Source organism: Chenopodium album, chromosome 6, assembly GCF_948465745.1.
Source record: "Chenopodium album chromosome 6, dcCheAlbu1.1, whole genome shotgun sequence".
NCBI lineage: Eukaryota > Viridiplantae > Streptophyta > Magnoliopsida > Caryophyllales > Amaranthaceae > Chenopodium > Chenopodium album.
Genome location: NC_137839.1, coordinates 22,710,312 through 22,726,615, shown reverse-complemented (window position 1 = coordinate 22,726,615; position 16,304 = coordinate 22,710,312). Strand labels below are relative to the sequence as shown.

The window sequence follows — 16,304 nt, the reverse complement described above, 5'->3', positions numbered from 1 at the left end:
CCGAGATGACTCGACTCACACTAACCCGATTCCCGTTTACCCGAATTGACAGCTCTACTATTAACTATTACTCGTACTAAAACAAAACAATGCTGACATCATCAATTCTAAAACTATCCTATGTGTCATTATCACATTAAATTTTTTCCCTATAATGATCTTTTATTTTTTTTATTTTTTATTTTAATGTACACTTTTGATTTTATCCTCTTTGTTTCTCATGATGGTTTTATGGTTTTTACTAGCAATATATTATTAGATTACTCACGATAGCCCAAGTAGTGTCTAAATACATGTTGCAGTAAAAGTGATGAAATTAAAAGAAAACAAAGAGAGTACGTAAAATAATTGTATTTCGAAGACTTAAGTCAAACGCATAATCATTAAGTCACTAATTCATGCAAAGTAGGGCAAGGGAAAAGATTTCATATTAATCATACCAGTAGCTTTGTTTGAGCATGATTTTTAATCTTTAGTATTAGAGTACCCTCAATCATATGAAGGCTTTGGATACAATGGAATGGATGAAATTCAATCCCTCTATCTCATGGAAATGATGATTGATCTTATGTAATTATATTGCAAACGCAATAATTCAACAAATTGATCTCAATCCATTTATTTGCATCCTAGTTCCCACCCTAGTTTTAATGAATCAGTAGCATCTGCTGATTTCCCACTTAGATTTATATGGTTAATCCGTAGTGCCAAAAGCACAAGGCTAAATACATAATCATTCACTAGAGAACTTACTGTGCTCCGACCAACAAAAGGCAACCAAGTCTCCTGGACAAGCAACAACTTAAACGACAACGTCCTGAGCTTGTGACTATATAGAATAAGACACCCTAGGTTTTGGTTGGTTCAGTAGGTGAACCCTATATCTGAGGTGTTACTCTCCTTATTTGGTTTCCTAGTCTTGCTTTTGTTTCACTGCCGATTACTTAAAACTTGCTCTTCTTCCTTCAGATCTAGTTTGATTGAAATAAGTGAATGCTCCTAGACTCCTAGCAGAGATGAAGAAAATTCAAACAAAGATCAAGTGCGACGAAAGGCAGGGAAATTGATCTGAAATTGATCAAGACTTTTGGCTTGTCTTCGCTGCAAACTCAAGGTAAAAGGAAATACTTCGTAGTAAAGTTACTTTGTCCTCTCCACTTTGAAGACACGCGCATATAGTTCCTTGGCTGTACAAATATAGAAATATGCAAAACTGTATCCTCGATTCTTTATATAACAAAACAGAACAGAGTATATGATAACTACATTGTATTAGTCTTAAATCAATCCAGAGGATGATGGGTGTTGACTTTCTTCCAAAGGTTAAGAAATAGCTTAATACAAATTATTAGAGAAAGAGGGCATAGATGAGACACATAACAACTGAATTTTCATGGCGTTTACATATGTAAAATATAGGGCGTAGGGTGAGTTCACAGCATTCTAAACTGCAAATACAGCATCAACTATAATCAATAAAGAATGTAATAATACAGCTATACAAAATCATCCATCTTTCAGAAGAATGACCCATATTCCACAAGTATCAGAGGACCCTGGGGTATATCAATCGGCACATTATTCCAGCTACCAAAATCTGTAGTCAGCACAAGACATGAAACTAACCTACATGCTAACTGAATGATTGTTATCTGAGCATCTTGAACATCCAAAAAAAATGTGTATCATGTAAAGTTCTCCTTTCCGTTAACATGTCTATTACTGTTCAGCTGCCTTTGTGGCCATATAGTCATTCACCAATTCCATCTGCACATCTTGAGGAACTGCAGAGTGTTCTTTGTATTCCATTGAGAATTCACCTTTTCCCTGTGTTGAAGATTAAAGGAGGTCAAATCACAACTGCGTGTGTAACAGATGTGCAGTATACATGGTGAAAAAAGCTAACCTGTGTCATTGAACGCAGGTCTGTGGAATATCCAAACATCTTGTTCAAGGGGATCTGTAAAGACAGAGAAGAAATGAATTTTCCTATAAATAACTTTTGCGCATTGAAAGTGATAACTATCATGTTACACCAAAATACTATCAGATTAAATAAATTCTTCCCCATCCCACAGTCAAGTTCCTTGTATTTCTAAGTTGCTCCTTTTTTCTGTTTTTTTTTTTAAAAAAATAAAATAAAATAGATGTCGCTTCATTTTAATAGTTGTACTTTTCAGTTAAGTTTTTAAAATTTCTAACAAAGTCCTTCCAACAAAAACTGTACCCGGTTGTTAGAAAAATCAGTTTGGAGAAGGATAAACCATTCACTCCTATACACCTAATTCACGCAAGTATTAAGTCACCCCCAAAAGCAACGACACTGAACTACTTGCTTTCTATACCACCCTCTCTCATTAACTAATAACATACACGTGACCTACAAATATTCTTGTGACATGGACATGAACTATAATTACTATGAAACACTATCTATACACAGAAACAAAGTAGACATGTAACTCGCAAATTAGATACAATCAGTTTTTGCACTGCAACTAAGAACATCATTCTCAGGTCTTACTGAGGTAGCCTGTTTTTGATGTGAAAGAATTGTACTTACATGTGCAATAATGACAGAATCATCACCATCCTGGTCGTTACCAATAATCAAACCTTTTCTCCTATAAAAATGCAAAAGGAATGCATTAGACTACAAACAGATAGGAAGTCTTCACATAATTAGGATAGCAGATCAACGAATACCACTCACTTGTTGATATCACCGGTGACAGAACCTTGAAACTCGGATGGTACTTTAACCTCCACCAACATTATTGGTTCTAGTACCACAGGCTTTGCTTTTGTATAGCACTGAAATAAGATGTAGACAACAAAAAAGATCAACACTAATAACACCAGGGGAAGGAGCACTTTTGGCAACGCAAATTAGTTAATTAGAGTAAGCAAGCAGAAACTTCCCGTCTATTGTTTGTTTGAGGGATATGAAGTCCAGTGTTATTGAGAATATCAGAAAGGATATACCGGGATAGCAAGCAGAAATTGTTTTTTTTTTCTCTTTTTTTTTTTTTTTTTTTTTTGTGTGTGTGTGTGTGTGTGTGTGTGTGTGTGTGTGTAGTTTGGGACTGCCCCCGTACACTCAAGAGACTGGGATTGTAAAAATCAAATTATAATCATCTATCAGTTTTCCCCATATTCTCTTCTTATACTTCTGATTTTCTGTTTTATTACATGTACACAAAACAGAAAAAAAAAAACAACTGGAGTTCACTTGACATCATCTTGCTCATAATAACTACATTCAAAAAACAATTCATGTAATATGTATGATATCCAACATTACCAACAAACTTCCAAACTACCAAACAATAACAACAAAAGCGACAACAAAGTATTACTCTTTGGAAATATTGTATATCACATGACCTCACTAAATCATTATTGTACATTTAAGTTACCATTAATAAATGCATTATTTGGATATATTACTCTTTAATGCTTAATTTTTAGAAAATCTAAGATCCAAAATATGAAAAATAAATAAAAAAATTATTAAAAAAAAACTAAATTGAAACGATTTCCCAAGAAAATGTTTTAATCAAAATTAATTCCTATTTTGCGTTGTTTTAAAAACTTATTCCTTGAATAGTGTCCACGTAGGATCGGTTATTAGATTTTTTTTTTTTTTTTTTTTTTTGGTTCAATGTAGAACCACAATTGGTAATAGCGGTTTTACATTTACATGATGAATTATAATGATCATTTAAATTCAAAATTGGGCCCTACTAAAATAAAATACAAAATTATCCGTACCACGTCTCCCCTGTCTTCCCATTTTCTCTCTCCTCAACTTTCACTCTTGTTTTTTTCTTTTAAAATCTCTTATTTCATCTTAGATCTTCTCTCTTCTTTCTCTCTCTAAAACCTAGTTTTTAATTGTAATTTTGTTTTGATTTTCTGGGTAATTTCATACAAGTATGTATTCAGGGGAATATCTCAACATATATATCTCAGCATTCAACCTCAAGCACTTCAATTCCCATGTAATTTTTTTACTTCCAGTTATAATTTATTAGCAATTTTTTACAGGTGATAGGTCTGTTAAAAAATACTTGCAGATGATTACATGTAAAATTGTGAGATGATATTAGTGGGACGATTACAAAACTTGCAGAAAGAACCGTCAATACAACCGCTACCAACGATTGCGGTGTAATTGTAAAACCGCTATCACCAACTGTGATTCTACTTTAAAGATATATAATAAAAAAATTATATAAAAAAAAAACCTAAGTTAATACCCGATTCTATGTGGACCTTGGGGCGCGCCTTACTCTGGAAATGGGCTTTAGCTAGGCGAGGCTCAGTCACCTACGGAAGGCGCGCGCCTCAAAGCACCTTTGGTAAGGTGCGCCTTTGCACCTCAAGAAAAATAACTAAAATTTAAGTTATAAATTGAAGAACGATGGAAATTTTTTCAAATTCAGACTACCTTAGCTTTACATATATCATTATTTAATTTATTATGAATCTTTTCAATTGGTATTAAGTACAATCAAAGTAAAAAATAATTTGAAATAAATATATAAATACATGCACCTTGCATACAAAAGGCGCACGCCTTCGCCTTGCGCCTCACGCCTAGGCTGCAAGGACCATTTGCGCCTTGCGCCTTTTAAAACTAAGACGTGGACACTATCAAGGGAATAAGTTTTTAAAACATGCAAAGCGGGAATTAATTTTGATTTAAACAATTTCTAGGGAAATTATTCAATTGTAATGGAAGCAGAATTTTAAAAAGGGACATGAAAAAACCTGTCTAAAGGCATATATTGAAGCCAACTTAAATGCAAGTTCACTAGAATCCACAGCGTGGGATGCACCATCAGTTAAACAAACACGAACATACTCCACCGGATGTCCAATAAGGGAACCCCTACACAAAAAAAGTTAATTTCTCAATAACCAACCAAACTTATTGCCAGGAAGCACTAAAACATACCCAAAATAAATATAATACATAAAAATTAAATAAATAAATTTAAAACATCCAATCCTTTCAAAAGAATGTGTTAAAGTAAATCTTCAAATGATAAAATAAACAAATGAGGACTCACGAGTTTGCTGCTTCTCTAAATCCTTTCTCAATTGCTGGTATGAAGTTTGAGGGAATAGCTTGTCCTACTATCAGGTTTTCAAATTCAAACTTGGTTGTCGATCCCATAGGAAGTGGTTCAACATAACTACAAAAAAACAACATAAATAGGAGCAAGCATTAGCTTGAAAAATGCAAAATACAATAAGCAGCTCCACAGATTCCCTAAGAGATATATGACAAGATACTTCCTCAACTACAAAACTCCAAAGTAAAGAACATTTCTCTCTACCCAATTTTTTTAGGGTACCTTCATAGATCAGTGGAGAACTTTCCACTATATCTATCTAGGGTGTATTGGAGTTGTGAGTGAAATTAGACCCTAAATATTTACGTATTAGTTTCTTCGGAGACCTGTATTGAAAGTTTATGAGACCCGCTGGCATGTGGAAGAAATGTATATACTAGGTTATTGCATCTGAAATTTAATTCAGATGTTGGTATAATTGCCTAGCTGATTTTTGTCTTTACTCTTATATATCATCTTTTCAAGGAGATGGCATTCTTTAATATTTTGGTTTGAGAGGGGGTGGCAGGAAAACTAATTTTCACAGGCACATTAAAATATCTTCAAAAGCTCCAATTCAAGGATCCTTGCACCAAAAGATTCAAAAAATTTCTTCTTACCCGCACACTCTTCCATATTGACCCTGACCTCCACTTTGCTTCTTATGCAAATAATCAAATTCAGCACGTTTAGTAATAGCTTCTCTGAAATTAACACGAGGCTTTCCTGTTTGTGCTTCAACCTGCATCGAAAAAAGGTTAAATCCTGATATAATACACACTTAATATTATACTGCGTGATTTTTTAAATATCATGAGTTTATTGTCAATAGTACCTTGTATTCTCTTCGGATGCGCTCAACATAAATGGATAAATGTAGTTCTCCCATACCAGAAATAATCGTCTGCCCACTCTCAGGATCTAACCCCACACGGAAGGTTGGATCTTCCTTCTGGAAACGATTCAATGCTTTTGAAAACTGTCAATAACAGATGCATCAGTTAGATGAGGCAGTACCACTGCATCAAGATTTGCCAGTTCCAGTACTCACCTGCCCTCCAGAATCCTTAGAAACTGGTGAAACAGCCAATGACATCACTGGTTCAGGAACATTCATAGAAGTCATAGTGTACTTGACCGTTCCATCAGTGAATGTGTCACCTGGAAACATAATTATATCCAAACATTAATAAAGAGGCTGGACAGGTAAAAAGAGAAAATCAAAAGGGGAAATGGACAAACTTTATTCAAAGTTCCAGACTTCTCTGTTTTTAATTTATCTTTTAGGACAAGTCATAAGGAAATATAGAGTAGAGATCTCATGAGAAGATATATACTTCCTCTTTTCTATTAATATTGCAACAATGGACTTTTTGTACTATTCATCACTCTCGTTTGATCATATAATATGATTTATACGTTAAGCAAAATATAGTCATGTGGGATCTTGTTGGATTTATCTCATAAAATACTTTCACAATATCAACTTTTTAGAATTTTTACTCAACACAATTATAGATGTTTAGCATGTAAAATGTGTTTTGGAATGCGTGATTTCATCCTTGTTGTAATATTATTGGAATGGAGGAAGTATGTAACTTTTTTTCATTAACTAAATATGCATTAAAAAAAAAAAAAAAAAAAAAATCGAGGAAAAATTAAAACAAATTTTTTGAAAATATATGCAATCTGGTTCAAAATTATGCACATAACAATACAACTGAAACAATTTGCACACTTAGTCCCACAAACTATATTACCCAAACTCAGATTTGGATGTCGTGCCTGAGTAGATCGTAGAATCCGACATTTTACTCCAAAATAGTAATTCTAATGCATCTAAAAATAAAGCAATTATTTCTTTCTCCACTCTGTTTGAAAGCGGGTGATAGCTAAGCTATTTTAAGCTTCTTCTCCGTCTTGACTCGTTCTAGATACAGTTATCATATAAAAACATGAAAAAATTCTCCCGATACTTATTTTCATTTTAAAATAACAATAAACAGTAATGTAGTTTTAAAATGTTGTCATCCTTCTCGCATTAAGATGTTTCATTGGATCCCAACCCTAGTAGTCTATATATACATAAGAGTACTTTTCAAAAATTAAAAAGCAATCATTTGTAAATAAATCTATAAGTTTGACTACTGATGTGCATTTTATCAGTAACCCCTAATTCATTCATACATGGACAAAGGAAGGGATAATCACTCAATAGCAATCTTAGAAAGTATATAGACCTGTAGCACAATCGACTCCAAATACAGCAACAATTTGTCCAGCATGTGCCTCTTGAATGTCCTATAACATGAGACATCCCGAGTGAAAGTATTAGAAAAAAACCAACAGTGTTGATCAATAATATTTCTTTATCTAAACAACTCTTACTAAGGTACAATGGATGCATCAAAACTTGACTATGCATAGGTCAAAAAATATAGAGGATCTTATAGAGAAAGCACTGACCTCCATCTCATTAGAATGCATCCGTACAAGGCGAGGAACCTGATGTCAATGCAGAAAAGGTGAAAAAAAGGCACAATTTAATAGAGTCAGTAATATACATTTATAAAATTACTATAACCACTACCACAGATTCAGCAAACAAATAATTTCAGATACTCCCTGTCCCCAAATAAATTCACTTTTCTCCTCAAAACATTTTCTCTAAATAAAACTATCATTTCACCTTTATCTATTTTCTTTATTCATTTTAATCAAACACAAAACCCACTTTTTTTTTTAATTCACATTTAATCAACCAAACCACAACATCTTGTTTTTTATATTCATCTTTAATCAACCAAACCTCACTATCTTATTTATTTATTCACCTTCCTTAAAACGTGTGCAAAAGACAAATGGGACACTTCATTGGGAAAAGAGGGAGTAACAAGGATACTTCAGATACTCTGTCCATATAGCGAAGAATTTTAGATTAATTGTGTCCACTAACTTCTAAGCAAATAAGAGAACTACCAATATATGTGCACGCCAAGGAAGTGTAATTCAACAATAAAAAGGTTGAACAACCAACCCTTAATCTCCAAAGGAAAAAAATGAAGGTGGTAAATAAATGTTTTTTCCATAGCCTCATGAGCATATAAGGAGTGGAGAAGAATCAGAGATTCCACATATTTTAGAAAAGGAATATAATATTAAGCACAATATATATTCCCTCCAATCCAATTTATTAGACATGTTTCTTTAATCACGTATGCCAATGCATAAAATAACAATAAATATCTCATCAATTAATAAAATTTATAGTAAAAATAAAATAAGTTAATTTAGAATATACACTTTGAGAGGAATCTGAAATGATCCCATGACTATGTTTTTTCAAATCAAAAAGCTAGTTGAATTAGCGTTTATGAATAGTGTCTGAAGTAAAAATGAGTCAGCTAATTTGGAATGGAGGAAGTAGGAATACAAACTCAGATAATGAATTCCCTATGCACAATAGAGGGGGTACGAGGTGCAATCCTGTTTAATTCTGAGTTCTAGTTTGTAAAATTTCTTTTGGTAGATGGAATCGTGGAAGATTTATGCTACCAACTACATTACATTAAGATTTTTTTTCATTTTTAAAAGCCAGTCTCACCCCTTTCTGATGAACATCATACATTCATACTAATATGGGCGTTGGGAACCTTGACCCATACCACTCTGTAACAAAGTAACACCAAATGGCAACATCGGAGTACCTTAAGTCTCTTGCCAGTGTTGATATTATGTATGAAGTCCCCTTTCCTGATGACACCCTCATATATTCTGCACCAAAATCAAACACCAGCAATATTTTAAAGTCAGGTTTTAAAAGATGGAATTTCTAATGTTTAATTTGTCTGGGTGAATACATGGATCAATAAACATGACCCATAGTTTGAAACTTGGGTACATCACAAACAAACTTGCATCAAAATTAATTACTATAAATAGATAAATAAAGGCATTATTAATACCTCAAAAATGTCAATTGACCAAATCGTCCTTCTTCCAATTTAAAAGCCAGTGCTACGAGAGGTCCTGTCGTAGACCCAGGTAACAATACCTATAAAAAAATAAAAAATAAAATAAAAATAAAATAAAAAAAACACTTAGCTATCGTTTATGTGTAATCCAATCACTTGACAAACTAATTTTTAACTGCATATTTACTACTACCAGACAATTACCTTCTCTTCATTATTATTTTGATCCAAAGCATAGTTGTTGACTTCAGTAGGACAAGGCAAGTAATTGAGAACTCCATCAAGAAGTGGCTGAACACCCTGTTATTTAAGACATACAAGAATGTTTAGAAAATAAGAAGCAGAGCCATCAATATTTAATTATCAGCTTACTCGTCATATATTAGCATAATTGTGAGAGAGAGAGAGAGAGAGAGAGAGAGAGAGAGAGAGAAAGAGAGAAGGAAAAAGGGCATCGATCCAAGTACCTTGTTCTTGAAAGCCGTGCCCATGAATACAGGGACAAATTTCCGGGCAACAGTAGCCCTACGTATCGCTTCCTACAAAAGAAAAAAAAAATCCATAATGTACCATTTCATAGCATAACAAGAAAAGTTTTAAGATTGGATAGATAACATTTAGAACGAATAACTTTCCATCCTGCTGAGAGCATAGAGTTCACAAGAAAGACCAAGGCAAGAAAAAATAATAGAATATGCATTTAAAAATTATTTCAATTTTTTATGCTGGCTAATCAGTTAATGATAGATGAACAGAAGAGTTAGGCCAGTCAATAGACTTTTGCCCATTAAATAAAATGCAGCAAGCCAAGAGCAACATCCGTCACAACTACAAGAAGGCTCATTAGTCTGCCGGATTCAAGATGAATGTTGCCTACATATCCAGCAGTGCTCACAGCAAGAAGATAGGTCAGGGATAGAAACTAGAACCTTTTTGTGGTATTTCAGCATGCTTTGCACTTTACTCTTCTATGTTTCTAAAGGAAACTAAAATCAGGAAGATAATTTTGTCTAACAATCAGTAGCTTCAATACTTCAGGAGCTACTGCAAACTCAACAATCTTTCAATGTAATGTTGGGAAACTAACTGATATTTCTAGAAAAGAAAAGGGGGGAATTCAAAGGCTGACAATGAGCACACTTTTAGTTACAAAACAATAAATTAATCATTCTTGAAAGAATGTTGTCAAGTGCAACTTGAAGAAAGCAAAAGCTAGCTTATGGGCTCCACTTGAAGCCATAACAATCAGTCAGAGCGCAGAGTTCAAATAGACTATATAGAGTACAAGAAGATTTCCATGATGAAGGATCTTTCTAGGCTTTTACAGTTTGACAAGATAGTTGTCTAATCAGGTGATATGTTATTCCGCTTGAGCAACTCAATCAATCTACTTCCGGACGTACTCAAGGCCTTAATAAGTGATTCGGAGCCAAACTGTAGCCATACATAGCCCTTTATGAGGATCCATGTGTAGTTAGTTCATTTATATGTTGATGTCATAACTTCATTTTTTTCCTTCCAAAATCACATTCTCAATCATAAAAGTAAGAAGCTAAACAACGACAACAACAAAACATTAGTCCCCCCCCCCCCCCCACCCCCCCCAAAAAAAAAAAAAAAAAAAAAAAAAAAAAAAAAAAAAAAAACAGCTTTGCAGATTATCTAAAAGGAAGCATAAAAACGTAAACTTCAGCTCCCAAAACTATAAATGATACAAGTATATGTTGCAAAAGCAGAACAAAAGCCACTCAAAACGTGTTTGTTAGTTTGAGAGGGACATGAAAGCATAATCTTTGATGAATTCTTTGATGCTCTTTTGGGTACACTCTATAATGCTCTAACCAGGAAGCAGTGATAAATGTTAAAGTCAGAATTTCCAAAAACTTTTATTGACACTTGATTCATAAAAAAGGTCTGACACGAGATTTCAGAGGAATTTAAGTGCAGTAAGCTTCATGTACTGTTTTGAAATGTTGTTGCAGCTTCCTAATCTTATATTTCAAAAACCTGTTGTATCATTATAGCTTGTATAAGTTATCACTAGGTATTCTCCCCTCAAAAGATACAACGAAAACAACAAAATTTTACACCTTTGACTTAGAAGCAAGAATGAACAAATGTTTTCCATCCATAGACATTCAGGAAGCAATGCACCTCCCAGACGGCTCCTTTATGTTGTTAGATCTCTGTTGATTTCAGAGCAGAAGACATTTATCTAGGTCAATGAGGATCAGAATCCCCACACAGATAATGATCACAAACAAAGACAGCTGAATTTCTTATTGGCCTTATACTGCCAGAGCCTCAAAAACTAAAGCAATACCAAAAAAAAAAATACAGTTTATAATCATCAACACAGTAACCTGAGATTTAGCTATAATTTTTCTGCAGCTCCCAATTATAAAATAATCTTTACAGCAATCTCGCACTTGATATATGTATACAGTAAATTAACTTTAGCTGGAGATCTACGCTTTCGAAGAACTTCAAAATGCTCAATAAAATCATTCATACTTCAACTTCTTTAGAGTCTGTATCAAGGACATTAGAATTTAAATCACCAACTAACCTCAAGAACAGAAGATGATATGGGTTCATCAGCCAGAAACAACTCAGCCAATTCATCATCAACCTCAGAGACTGCCTCTATCAGCTCATGCCGCTTTTCTGCCACTAAACCTTCCATATCTGCAGGAATTTCAGCGGTGACAACTTTTCCCCTGCAATTTAAACATTAATTATATAAGAAGTCAACATATTGCAATGTAAGTTATGTGACAAGATGCAGAAGAAAAGTACAGCATACACACCCACTCGATCCTTCGAAATAATAAGCTTTTAATTGCACAAGATCCACAAGACCCTGAAAATCTTCTTCAAGGCCAATTGGTACTTGCAGAGCAGCACTATGATGCCGAAGCTTTGACCTAGCCTGTGAATGAGAAAAATTATTTAGCAGCTAGCTAGTCTTGCAAATTCTCTGTCTACTATAAAAATATAAGACCAAATTATACACATTTTAACAAACTAAATTCTGCAGAGCATTCTATTATAAGTAATAGAGAAATTCAAAATACGCCATAGGAGTATCAATCATAGACGTAAAGAAGGACTAAAGCCAAATATCTCGACCCCTTTATAGTTTATTCGAAGATAAAGTGAAAAGCTTCCCCACATCTTAGCAATAATGGCTCTAAGCCTCTAATGATCTACTCACCAAAACAGTGAAAGATATAGTGAAACTTCCCCCAGTCTCACCATTAATAGCACACAATTGGGGACCAAGCCTTTATTAAGAGATATATTAAAATATTGGATGAGTCAGTCTAATATGGAAGTGTAACAAGTATTTTGGGACAGATGAAAAAGGAAATTGAAACAAGTTTTCCGAAACAAACAGAGTATAATTTTAAGCCCAATCCAAAGCCCAAACTAATGACGACTTACCTCAAACACTAGCATAGTCATCACCAATTTTAGGAGAATATTCCAACAATTTGAATAAAAAAATTAATAAATACGAAGAAATAGAAGAAAGCAAAGAATATGAATTTACCAACTGCACAAAGGGAAGAGAGAGAAAACACATGGTGAAGAAAACAATCAAGTTGTCTCTCGCCATTGAAACAAAAAAAATGTCTAGTTGCTTCTTAAGGTGGATTTCATCTTTGATTATTAAATAGATCCAGGACTTTCTCTCAAACCCTACATCTAGAAAACTTCAATTTTTTCATGTTAATGCAACTTTAGTGCCCAAATTTCCTTCCCTTTTCTTTGATTTCTGGTTTGTATAGGTACTCATAATTGTATTAGAATGCAAACTATCCTAACTTATTCATTTTCCATACCCGGATCCGTGTTAGGGTACTTTGGCAAATATGCAGAGACTAACATAGCTCTTCACAAATGTCTTGTCTGCTTTCTAAATTCTAGCCCAAATATCCTATTTGGCAAGCCAAAAAGGGCAATCAGTAATAACACATGTTTGGAAAAGGTATTACGGCTATTACCTATACAACCAGCTTAAATCACAGATGGCAAAGCCGCAAAGTAGGGCTCTTACAATCACACAGTGGAGTGGAGCACACAATGAGAGTGACCAGAATTATAGATGCCTAAAATTCTTATTCTACAAAACAATGGTTTTAATTGTCATTGTAACCATAGCCATTAATATGATGTATTTGGGTGACTCAAAATCTTGTCTTCTTTATATACGGAGTTCAAATCTGATCAAGAATTCCAAAAACATAATCCCTAGTGGACAATGGAATAGATTCAACATCCTGCAGCCTACAGCCTTCCATTACCCTCTTCAATCCAAATTATCTGCTCACTTAACTAACTTCACGTATTCAACATTTTATCACTTGTTATATATTGTATTGTCACTTGTCAATTCACAACACCAATAGTAGCTATTAGTATGCATATTAAAGTAATTACTAAAATATTCTTTGTGTTGCTTACCTAAAATTAACCAATACACTCATCGAATGTGAAAACTTGAGGCTATTGGGTAGTATGAACTCAGAAAAGCAAATAAGAATAAAAATATACCTACATTGTAATACAGTATTGCACCTCAAATTATAAGAGATATAGCATACCTGATTAAGAACCTTCCACGGATCAGCTCCCATTCGGTCCAATTTATTAATGAATGCAATTCTTGGAACTTCATACCTCCTCATTTGCCGATCAACAGTAATCGATTGGCTCTGAACACCACCAACACTGCAAAGGACGAGTATGGCACCATCAAGGACACGCAAGGCACGCTCTACTTCAATGGTAAAGTCAACATGACCCGGAGTATCGATGATATTGACCTGAAATATAAGGTTTTGAAATACTAGAAATGAATACTGATCTTGAAAAAGTGTAATAAACACATTGTATAAGAGTCACATAACACAAACAATTTGCATTGGCACATGGAGTAAGAGATAAAGTTAACATAAAAGTCGTATAAACTGTCAGCTTAATAGCTTAAGATGAGTATCATCAAACTAATCAAAGATGACAACTATCAAGATTAGATTCCAATAATGCAACTCGTTCTTAGATTCTTCCTGTGATAAGATATAATCATACTAAACACATTTTCAAGCAACTTGATCAAAGAAAGATGCAATTATTGTGTCATGAAACCACTCATTGGACCTTTGCTTTGAACTTTGAAGAACAGTTCAATTTTATGATTTTTATCCAAGTAGTACAGGGTCAAGGGTTCTCTACACTGTTACAAAAGTTCATAGCCTTAAATCTACTCAGCTTTTACAATGTTCAAGCAAAAGATACCTAAGTAAACAAGCATTTAAGATCCCATTTACCATCCAATGGTGAAGTAAGCTACACCCTACATTAAGATCTAATAACACAATGGAGCCCCATGATACCTTCTTACTTTCAATAATTTAAAAAATTGATGGAGATGTATTTCCTTTTTCATGCACCTCAACTGATAATAGAAGATGCTCATACCCTTAAGATAAATTTGCATTTAATAATGCTATTTATTTTTTATTTTTTTGAATAAAATGTGCAAATAATTTTGGCTCAATTGTTAGATGCATCATTTTAAACTGAATATGCTTTAAAAAAAATCATAAACAAATTATCCATCTTCAGTTTTAAAAAAGTTGGAACATTTAATTTAAAAAATGTTACACATCTATTCTTCTCATCCCTATCATTCAAAGAAAATTTTTGATCAACCTTAAATGAGAAGTTTAAAGTCACCAAATCACCCCCAAAGTCCCCTTTGCAAAAGAACAATATCACGTCTTTTCTAACACCCCCACCCCCAAACTCCTTTGTAGTTTGTACCTCGTCACTCTTGGCAAACCTTGATCAGCACTATAGTCATCATCCACACTTTGACCACCACCATCACACCCCTTTAATTTCCATCACAACCCGACATACCCCACCCACTAGGATCATCTTCATAACCCTACACTACAAGTCCACCAATAATTCCTAAAGTACTTGCTCAGTTTCAAAAGCAAAGGACCATAAATTACAAGCTTTTCTTTTACTCCACCCATGCGGAACCCAAACTCGTTTTCCTTTATCAAAGTCCAACAAAAAACCCACAAACCCAAAAAATCACAAATTTTTATCTAATAAAATGATTCTTAATGAGGTTTTTAACACCTAGAAAAAAATTTATCAAACTTTAATCCACTATCCCAAACAAGTGTACATAATTTTTAAGCACAACTTTTAAAGTTACTACACTTGCACATTTTTTTTCAACTAATAATAACTAGAAATAAGTTATTACATTCAAAATCGAACCCACTTTCAAAAACAAATCAAACAAAAGTATACTCCGTAACTCAAAGTCTCAAACCAAATGAACAAATCAAACAGAATTATAACTCAAACAAACCCATAAATCAACAAATAACAATCATTGACTTCAAGATATAAAAACGAAAACATTCCAAATTGTGGTAATCATCCATACCTGATACCCATTCCAAGTACAGTAAGTAGCAGCAGATTGAATAGTAATCCCCTTTTCTCTCTCCAAATCCATGGAATCCATTTTCGCACCAACACCATCTCTTCCTCTAACTTCATGGATCTCATGAATTCTTCCAGTGTAATACAAAATTCTTTCCGTCAATGTGGTCTTTCCGGAATCGATGTGCGCCGATATTCCGATGTTTCGGACTTTCGATAATGAGTCCTGCAATTGAGAGCCCTTCTCTTCTTTGGCGCGGGCGGCGCTGCCGGCGGAGAATAAACGGAAATGGCGGTGGAGGAATGGAGATGACGGAGATTGGGTTTGATGGGGAGTAGATGAAGTAAAAAGGGTGTAGTAGAGGCGAGAAGCTGAGGATCTTGCTGATCTCGCCATTGTTGGAGCTCCTTAGCTTTGAGGTTAAGTTAAACCCTGCAAGCTTTGAATGATTTTGATAAACCCTACTACTCACGTATACTCTTATTGATATAGGCCCTATTCGGGAGAAAGCTGAAAGCTAATTGAGTTAGCTGATTTTGACTAGCTGATTTTATTAACTGATTTGACAAACTTATTGTATTAACTAATATATAAAAGTGTTTGGTAAATAGCTGATAGCTTAAATGTGATTGAGTATGTGAAATGATCAATAAGCTAATTGTGGATAGGTAGTTTTGATAGGATTTTAAATTAAATGAGGTTATAAGTGTCATTTCACAATAATTAATG

General features: G+C 34.0%; 1 protein-coding gene across 1 annotated transcript; it reads right to left on the bottom strand.

Moving 5' to 3' along the window:
• Positions 1–1,428: 1,428 nt before the first annotated feature.
• Positions 1,429–16,023, bottom strand: LOC145634747 (elongation factor G-1, mitochondrial-like). The gene is made up of 19 exons (XM_081686135.1): positions 15,576–16,023; positions 13,708–13,929; positions 11,908–12,029; positions 11,667–11,817; positions 9,565–9,636; positions 9,302–9,397; positions 9,089–9,177; positions 8,831–8,897; positions 7,590–7,628; positions 7,364–7,424; positions 6,175–6,284; positions 5,959–6,102; positions 5,744–5,865; positions 5,079–5,204; positions 4,777–4,897; positions 2,714–2,814; positions 2,564–2,624; positions 1,907–1,960; positions 1,429–1,827 (listed from the first exon to the last, which is right to left on the bottom strand). The coding sequence occupies exons 1-19, from the start codon at positions 15,969–15,971 to the stop codon at positions 1,720–1,722; spliced, it is 2,262 nt and encodes a 753-aa protein (XP_081542261.1). The 5' UTR covers positions 15,972–16,023; the 3' UTR covers positions 1,429–1,719.
• Positions 16,024–16,304: the final 281 nt, after the last annotated feature.